General features: G+C 27.2%; 1 protein-coding gene across 2 annotated transcripts in view; it reads left to right on the forward strand.

The window, feature by feature from the left end:
* The window catches only part of LOC21395426 (protein ZINC INDUCED FACILITATOR-LIKE 1), a 20,713-nt gene extending 14,841 nt beyond the window's left edge, over positions 1-5,872 (forward strand). For both annotated transcript variants that reach the window (XM_024162301.1, XM_024162303.1), the window contains 7 exons: positions 691-778; positions 1,245-1,330; positions 1,471-1,578; positions 2,523-2,567; positions 2,723-2,811; positions 5,173-5,216; positions 5,675-5,872. In XM_024162301.1, coding sequence (XP_024018069.1) covers positions 691-778; positions 1,245-1,330; positions 1,471-1,578; positions 2,523-2,567; positions 2,723-2,811; positions 5,173-5,216; positions 5,675-5,760 — 546 coding nt within the window. In that variant the 3' untranslated portion in view covers positions 5,761-5,872. The remainder of the gene's footprint in view (positions 1-690; positions 779-1,244; positions 1,331-1,470; positions 1,579-2,522; positions 2,568-2,722; positions 2,812-5,172; positions 5,217-5,674) is intronic.
* The last annotated feature ends 4,019 nt before the right edge of the window (positions 5,873-9,891 follow it).

The following is a 9,891-nucleotide window of genomic DNA, read 5'->3' on the forward strand; positions in this document are numbered from 1 at the left end:
TAATTATATATTTACCTCTTAGTTTGTATTAATCAAATCGACCTCCTATATATTTGCTATTCTTTTTATACAATTATTGACTGTTATATAATTTATTATTGCATATAATCTTTTTTCTATTAATTTTATTGTCGTTCTCTAAATTATTTACGAAATCTTGTTTTAGTTCTTAAATTTTACAATAAGGCAGTAATTCCTAAACCGGCTATTTAATTAGAAAGATTTTTACTTTTAGAGCTTTTTAACATTTTCTGTTAATCTTAAGTATCCTAAGCTGCACATTAAACCAAGTCACTATTCTATACGAGTTCTTTTATCCTTCTGTTTATCAATCTATTTCCTTCTCTAATGTAAACTTTATTGGGAATATTTATAGTAGGAGGACATGCATTTAATTTTAACCCACTAGTAAAAGTTGTTCATTTTTTATCTGTTCGATTTGTTTTTTTAACAGTTAAATCTGTGTATGTCTGCATTAAAAAAATTACAGCGTGCGATATAGATATAGAACTGCAACTACGTCGTATTAGACAATTAAAAAACTAATCCAAACACAGTTTCTATAAGAGAAGTAAAATAGTCTTTTTTTCACAATAAATGTACCCTACTTTATTTATTTATTTATTTGAGAAGATGCACCCCACTGTATTTACCTACACGTTAAGTGACAAACCAGGTTTTCTCCTACAGATTTTCTCATTATGGGCAGTGAGTCCAAAAAAATTTGGTGGTTTGAGTTTGTCAACGGAGGATGTTGGTGAAGTTCTTGCATTTTCAGGTATGAATTTCCAGCGTCTTCAGTACATCATCATAAATTTTGTTACTTTCTGGAATACGTGAATCATTTTTGTCACAAATTTATATATTATGCACGTCTACGTTTTTGATGTGTTTGATTATTACGTAATGTGTCGTTTATTTGTTCTTTTTACCCTCATGAAAGTAGATACATTTAGGGTTATTTAAACATATAACACCAAAATTTTTTAGATTGTTCACTTCACTTGTAACATATATATTATGCATCATTCATTTCATCGATTCGAGTTTAGAATTTGAGTTTTGTTACAGTAAAAAGCTCTCAGAAACACAGTCACATCTAATTTTTTTACTACAATAAAAAGCTTTCACATAAAGTCATATCTCAACTCGAATTAAAAACTTCAATTAACTAAGCTAAACGGACCCTACATGTTTATTTCATTTATCAAATATTTATGATCACACGTTTATTCCATATTTAGGTTTTGGTCTTCTTGTATTCCAAACTTTTTTATATCCGCACGTGGAAAAGCTCGTCGGTCCCGTGATGATTTGTCGCATTGGAGGGGTAATTCTCTAATTAAGCTTCCTTGTAGCATTTTTTTGGGTCAGTTTTGCGTAGTTTTTCCAATATTGAGATTATTAATTAGTGGTAACACGATTGTTTCCGTGTGCTGATTTTGGGTTTGGATTTCTTATGATCAACAGATAATATCCATACCTTTATTGGCCGGCTACCCCTTTATAGCCATGTTCTCAGGGATCACGGTTTGGCTGCTTTTAAATTTAGCATCTTTGATGAAGAATGTTTTATGTGTAAGTGGAAATATGCAAATTATAGATTTATTTTCAGCAACAACATAGATTTACACCTTTTATAGGTTATAGATGTTAAATACGTAACATTTTCATTTATCATTAATGACCGCTAAATCAAATGACATGAAGATAAAAGAGAGTGTAATGAAATGACATAGTTGAAATGTGCATTATATATATATATATATATATATATATATATATATATGGTCTCCAGTTCGACTAGAGCGATACTTGTTCTTTTCTTTATAAAATATGTATATTTTTTCTTTAAAACGTGTTTATTTTCTCTTAAAATATGTACATTTTTTTATGATAAAATATACAATATATACATATTTTAAAGAATAAATATATATGTTTTATAGAGAAAAATACACAATCTCTAGTGTCGGCCTGAGACTAAGAGGACGTTTGATTGGAGGATTCAAACTATGTAATTTGAACCATTTTCGATTTACGTAAATTTTTTGTGAGAGAAAATACTGTAGTGAACCACGAATCATGATTCGAATTAGGGAACGAATCCCTCTACCAAACATCCTCTAAACCTATATATTATAAACTTTGATCTATCGTCTCAGAAACAGTTTTGAGTGATTCAAAATTTAGAGAGATCCTTAAAGGAAATCAATTTTTGTAAATGTAGAATTCAACTTTTTCTTATGTTTTCTTTTTCTTTTTTTATTATTTTTGAACTAAGACTCTACGGCTAGTGTATATTTTATTATTTTTGAACTATCAAATTTAATCAAATGCGTATATTTTTGTTTTTGTAATATGTTTCCTATTTAAAAAGACCCCTCCCTCATGAAAAAAAAAAAAAAAATTTTAATGATCTAAATCATGCGTAATTCCCCAAAAATTAGGTCCCCCATCCGGCTATTAATTTGTTTGATTTTCTATTGTCTAACTAATAAATCTTTAAATTGCTTGATCAGATCACTATCATCACTGGCTTGTTCCTTCTGCAAAACAGAGCAGTGGTAATTAATTTTTGTTCTTGCTCCGTATTTACTAGTTTTAATAAGTACTTCCTTGTGAATTTAAAATTTCTTTTTATTTATTTATTAATTTGGGTGTGATATTATTGCTTCTTAAATTTATCAACTTAATCATGCACATAATATTTTAACATCAGGAACAAGAACGACGAGGTGCTGCTAATGGCATCGCAATGACTGGGATGTCTCTTTTTAAAGCTATTGGCCCACTTGGAGCTGGTGCCTTGTAAGTTACCGCCCCTTATTTTTTTATTTTTTTATTTATTTTTTATTTTTATTTATTTATTTATTTTTATTTTCTTTTTGTGTGATGAGAGTGAAAACTTAAAACCAAATTGAGAGAAAAAACGATGCTAGAGTTTCTTATTGAATTATATTATATAATTAATATATTACAAAATTTTAAAAAACTAGCTTAGAGAATAATAGAGAAAAAACAGGATAAGTAAAATTTCAAAACAATAAGTAGACCCAATTGGCGTGGAATGGAATTCAAAGTGAGAAATCCAGCACTTACACCATGGAATTTGATCGGTGTTATTAGATACAGAGAGCGAGAGAAAGTGAAAGACCCAAAAAAATTTTGAGAGCAAAGAAAGATTTGCGAGTGTAATTTTTTGTTTACTTTTAATAGAAATTTAAATAGAAAAATCATGTGATTGTATTTTTCTCTTTTTTTTAATTTATTTTTAATTTAAATTATATTAGAAGAGATTAATGGGGAATAATTTAAAATTTAAACGATAAAATAAGAATTTTTAAAATTCAGAAGATAAACGGAGAATGACTCTAAAATTTTTAAAATCGGGTATGATACAACTTCCTTGGCTATACCATTAGATCCTTCATTTCATACTCTTGATTTTAATCGTATGATTACAATAACTTGCGTTATCAATACCATGAATCTAGTTTACGGTACTGCAGCCATTTCCTTAAAAATTAAGGTTTATACCAGTGACAATAAATGAAGAGACTATTCTACCCTTGTTAAAGATAAAAACAAATAATAATAATATTATTTAACAATGAGAAGTGGTTCTAGTCGTAACAGTTGTTAGCTCCTGAAGATGTTTTATTTGGCTCGGTATTAGCTTCTCAACCTTAAATATATGGAAGTAGAGGCTTTAATATTTTAGTACCGTGAACAATAAGGGTTTGTTTGTTACGAAGATTTAAATTATGGTAATTCTAATCATGATTCTAGAATTAAAACCATGATTTATAATTTTAGGTTCAAATCATAATTCTGAAATCATGATTCAAAATTAGGGGTTTGAATCACATTGAATTAAGAGGGGGTGGTTTTAGAATCATGAGTGATTCTGATTTAAAACATTACATCATATTCTGAATCATGATTCAGAATCATCCAAACCAAACACTGATTCTGAATCATGATTTTGAATCACTGTAAACAAACACTGATTCTGAATTAGGATCCAAAATCATGATTCTGAATCAGGATCTAAAATCATGATTCTGAATCTATCTATCAAACGCCCCCTAAGATTGAATCAAAACAAACTAAAAGGCACACACAAAATATATAGATGTATGATCATTTTTTTTTCTATCCACTTTCGTATCCTAAAACTGAGACCACGAATATAAATATGAGAAATATTATGTCATGTTTAGTTCGTTGATTCGAGTTGAGATGTGATTTTATGTTAGAGCTTTTTATTGTAGTAAAAAAGTTAGATGTGACTGTTTTTTAGAGCATTTTACTGTAGCAAAACTCAAATTTTAAACTCGAATCAGTGAAATGAACATGACATTAATGTCATTTTTTCTGTTACTCTCTTTATTTTTTTCTGTATTCAATATTTTATGCGTAAACTCTATTAATATAATATATTATTATTTTAATAAAATTTACGTGTTAAATAATAAATATAGAAATAATATTTTTCTATAAATATATAATTAAGACGAATGACCTACTAACTCGTGATGGTAGTACAATAATTAGAATACATACAATCAATGTTTTTCATAAAGATTTGTTGAAAAGTAATTGCGATGGGCACCGGGCAGGTAAAGAGGGGACATTCATGTGTGCCCCCACTAACATTTTAGAATTTTAATTTTTATCACCATTTTTGTGTAAAATTTCAATTGCGCCCCCATTTTATATATATTAACTGTGTGATCCTGCTCAATAGTTGAATTAGATAACTATGTCTTTATTTTTCAAATTACGTCCGTGTTCAATAAAAACTCATCTCTAAATTTTTTTATAGGCCTCATTGAGTTCGCCGATTCAAATTTTTAATTCGAACTGAAATGTAACTTTATGTGAGAGTTTTTAATTGTAATAGAAAAAATTAAATGTGATTTTTTGTGAGAATTTTTAACTATAGTAAAACTGAAATTAAAAACTCAAATCGGTAAAATAAAAAAAAAACCATAGTATCTATGTAAAAAATATTTTCCAACTTCGTCAATGGGATGGGGAAAGTTCCTGATCCACATACCGCGGATAATTTTTTTTTTCCCCTTTCCCTTTCATTTTCCAGTCCAATTCTACATGACAGTAAATTTATTAGTCCATATTACTCAACGACGCCGTTTGTCTCAACAGGTTCTCTTGGGCAGAAAAACGACTTGATGCCCCCATCCTCCCAGGTGTGTTTCTATATTTTTAAGGGTGAAAGAGGAAAATATGTTAAGATTTGAGATGAATTAACATTAATAGGTCAATAGTTTACATAAGTTAATAAATAGGTCAAATTACTGTTTTTATCCATAATTTGTCTGATTATGAACCATAACTTGACAAGTTGTTGTCCATAATTCACGATTTTTTTTCATAATTTATCTGGTTATAAACTATAACTTGATAAGTTTGTCAATAACTTATCTGATTATAAATCATAACTTGACAAGTTATGACCTATTAATTTCTATAATTAAAAATTAACCTATATATTTTCTTAAACTTTTCGTATTGACCTATTTTCATATATTTAATAGCCTTTTAATTAATTAATTCTTTTATTATTATTTATTTTTTGGTAAATACTTGCTTCAATACTTTTTTTTTTACTCGTCTAATTAATTAAATGCGTGGATAATTAATGCAGGTGTCCAGATGGTTTTCTTCGTCCTTATCGTCGTTGAAGCAATCGGAGTGCTGATGACATTCAAGCCATTTCTAACAACGGCATGAATTGATTGACGATATTTTTGTTTTCGTTTTTTTAAGGGTAAAATTGATTGATGAAATTAATATCATTTCATGTACGCGGTTAATTTCATGCAAAGGTTGAAGGAAATCATTACAAAATATGTCCAATCAATACATCTTCAGTAGTAGATTCATAACGTTTTTTTTTTTTTTTTTAATAATCATAATGAAGAATAATTGATAAGTTAGGCCTTGAAATTTGCATAGTGACATTTTGAGTCTTCAAATTTTAATTTTAACATATTAGTCTTTAAACATTCTTTTTTTAACAGCTATGATTTCTGACACTAAAATTGATAATTTTTATAACATAACAAAAATACATAATAACTTAAAATTTTACAAAAGAGTTACGTTAATTATATGCAAGATTTTCTTCCTCCTCCTTTTTTTTTAATACTATCAAAACCCTTTGAAAACTATATGGCTTAGTTTCATAAACTAATTCAAAAAGTGGTGGTTTATTTTTTTAGTTGAAATGAAAAGTCTGAAAAATGCGGTTTAAAATTACAGTTTGAAATGACATTTACGCGAGTAGTTGATCATGGGTTTGAAAAAAGGAAAAGTTCTGGAGATTTGTTTTGCTGTTATATTGAAAAGATGGTTGGAATAGAGATAAGTGAGGTAGGTATGGGAAATTATTGAGCCCAAAATTCTATATATTAATTAGGTTAAAAAAAAATCTAAAAACATGGGGGAGATGGGGTTGATTCTGAAATTTATCAAACACAGTTTCAACAAGATTTTGGATTCAAATAATGTGAAATGAGTTCAAACCAAATTACAATATAGAGGCTAATGATATTTTCCAATATATTGGAATTTTTAAATTAAAATTTTTAATTATTATGTAATAAGGATAAAATTTACGTTAAATTTCAAAAATCATTCAACAACTTTAATGTATCAAAATAAAAAATTTAAGGACGAAATTATTATAACAGAAATTCAAGGACGAGCCATTACTAATTATCATATAGTAATAACGACAACGAGGACATTTTTTTTATTGAGTACGACAATGAATAAACTAGCATATATCTTGGAGATCGGAGAGTAGGTAAATTGTCTTTTCTACATTTTCTCTACGTTGTCTCGGATAGAGGGTCGGTTGCAATGCATTGTTTAAAATTTATTGGAAGCTTTTATTCAGAAAAAAAAAATGGAAGCTTTTATTCAGAAAAAAAAAAAATGGAAGCTTTTGATAAGGCGCAGAAAAGTTGTTAGCTAGCTGGCTTATTAGTGTATGATTGTCCATATGGATCATATTTCATAATAAAAGTGGAGAAATTAGGAGCCTGTTTCATAATATTTTTAAAATAATTTTATTTTTAATATAAAAATAAAAATGAGATTATTTTAAGAATCATTTGAAAATTACGTTTATTTTTTTAAGTATAATGAAACAGTGAAATCGTATTTAATTATAATTATTAATTAATATATTATAACATTATTGATAAGTATTAGAAAATGAAAACGAAAAAGGAAATACAACTTTCAACAATATTTTAATTCCTTCACAAAAATTATTTTTACTGTTTTTTTGTTGGAGATCGGAGAGTAGGTAAATTGTCTTTTCTACATTTTCTCTACGTTGTCTCGGATAGAGGGTCGGTTGCTATGCATTGTTTGAAATTTATTAGAAGCTTTTATTCAGAAAAAAAAAAGAATGGAAGCTTTTGATAAGGCGCAGAAAAGTTGTTAGCTAGCTGGCTTATTAGGTATTGTTCATTTCGCGGATTTGAGTTTTCAATTCGAGCTGAGATGTGATATTTTCTGAGAGCTTTTTACTATAGCAAAAAAAGTTAGATGTGACATTTTCTGAGAGCTTTTTACTGTAGAAACCTAGAACTGAAAACTCAAATCGGTGAAATGAACGAGACCTTAGTGTATGATTGTCCATATGGATCATATTTAATAATAAAAGTGGAGAAATCGGGAGCCCGTTTCATAATATTTTCAAAATAATTTTATTTTTAGTATAAAAATAAAAATGAGATTATTTTGAGAATCATTTTAAAATTACGTTTATTTAATTTTTTTAAGTATAATGAAACAATGAAATCTTATTTAATTATAATTATTAATGAATATATTATAACATTATTGATAAGTACTAGAAAATGAAAACAGAAAAGGAAATACAACTTTCAACAATTTTTTAATTCCTTCACAAAAATTATTTTGACTGTTTTTTTTTCATTTTCATTTTCAAAATATTTACTAAACAAACACGATTTTTAAGTTGTTTTCATTTTCATATCTTAAAAAACGTGCAACAATGTTTTTAAAAATAATAAAAAACTAATTCTAAATGCACCATAAATTTTCATTTTGTATGTTTGCAATTATTTTGCGACTTGAAATGTTGCTAATTAAATATACGCTTTTTTGAGTTATTTAGGGCCTATTCTTTTAGAGTGTAACTTGAGAGTAGTTTTTGAGTTGAATTTGAGTTATAACTTGAGTTGAAGTTGTAATTTGAATAAAGTTGAATAAAGTTGAATAAAATTGGAACTTAAAAGAACATGAACTTAAATAAAGTTAAAACTTGAGTTGTTTTTTTTTAAAGTTTTTTGAACAAAATAACAACCCCTTACTATCTCGAGTTTATAAATATATATATATATATATATATTTATATATCATATGTTTTTAACTTTTAGTTGTTCGTAAAAAGAGAAAATTAGCGAAGAGCACACTTTTTAATAAATGACTGTACTTTTTATTTTTTTTTTTACAATAGCCAAACTTTTTTATTTTAATAAAATAATTTTTTCTATTGTAATCAGTCAGATTATTATTAATTTATTAATAGTTATTATTAATAATTCTATAATTTTTTTATTAAAATAATCCATTACTAACCAATTTTAGTTAATTACTAAATAGTGATTTATAATTAAGAATCATCGAGTTAATTATTAATAAATTAAAGTTAATTAGTGATAAGTCAATCAGTGATTGACCACTAATTTAATTAATTATCAATAATTGACTACTAAGTTAATAAAAAAAGGGTCGTTTATCTAATTTTTCAACTACCATTATTAAAAAACCATTAAAAATGCCATTATATCCCTTCTTAAAATTATACTAGCTGAATTTAAACTTATCTCAAATTTATACAATTTTCACGGTAACTCCCGAATTAAAAAATTTATCTTTGTAGCTTACATATAAATTTAGAACCAAAATCGAATAAGACGTTATGTTAAGAAAAAATATATATAAATAGAAAGTCGTAAAAAATTATATTTTCAAGCTAAGTTGCAAAAGATAAATTTGTCAAGTAATGTTCCATACATGTTTTTCCATAAGATACGAGGAGTAAATTCATCAATTTATGGGTTACTGTTAAAACGCCAAGTATAAATGTGACGCCCCTCCTATGAGGCCGCCACTGTAACTTAAACTTTAACTTGTACTTACTGGCATTTCTTAAAATTTGCGGAACATTTTTTTTTTTTTAAACATAAGAATGAATACTTTCATAATTCGTAACAATAATTTCAAAAGAATAAATCACTGAATTTCTTAAAGCTTTTCTTAATTTCAATTAAGATAAAACCTTCTAGAAATATTTTTCAAATGGAGCTGTGTTTGAACTCTTGTTTCAAATACTCTTTAAAAGCCTTTCTAAAACTAGCTAATTCAATTGGGCCATTTAATTTGACTTTAAAATGGATTTCGTGAGAAATCTTAAATTCAAGTACATCTTAAAGTCCTTTTAAAATCAATCATTTAAATCGTCATGTTTAAAATTCGTTTATTTGTTGCATGCACTGTTGCAACATTCTAAAACTTAAATACTCAAAACTAGGGTTGTTAGCTACAACCTCGATTTTCTTAATCATACATATGTACCTATAACTTTTTAAACATACATACTTGAAACCTTTGAATCATATAGACATATACATGATTTTTCTTAAACTTACTGCGGAAGGTAACTGCGTGAGCGGTATCCATTTCCATCTCCACCATTCGTCCACCGCTCGCCATTGCCCTTCAAGAATTGCTTATAGGTTTCTTACCTACAGCATGAACATATCTGATTGAGCTTTCGCTCAGCAAGTAGGAACTATATCTCACAAAATAATTGTAAGT

The sequence above is a fragment of the Morus notabilis genome, unplaced genomic scaffold (genome assembly GCF_000414095.1).
Source record: "Morus notabilis unplaced genomic scaffold, ASM41409v2 Scaffold1082, whole genome shotgun sequence".
NCBI lineage: Eukaryota > Viridiplantae > Streptophyta > Magnoliopsida > Rosales > Moraceae > Morus > Morus notabilis.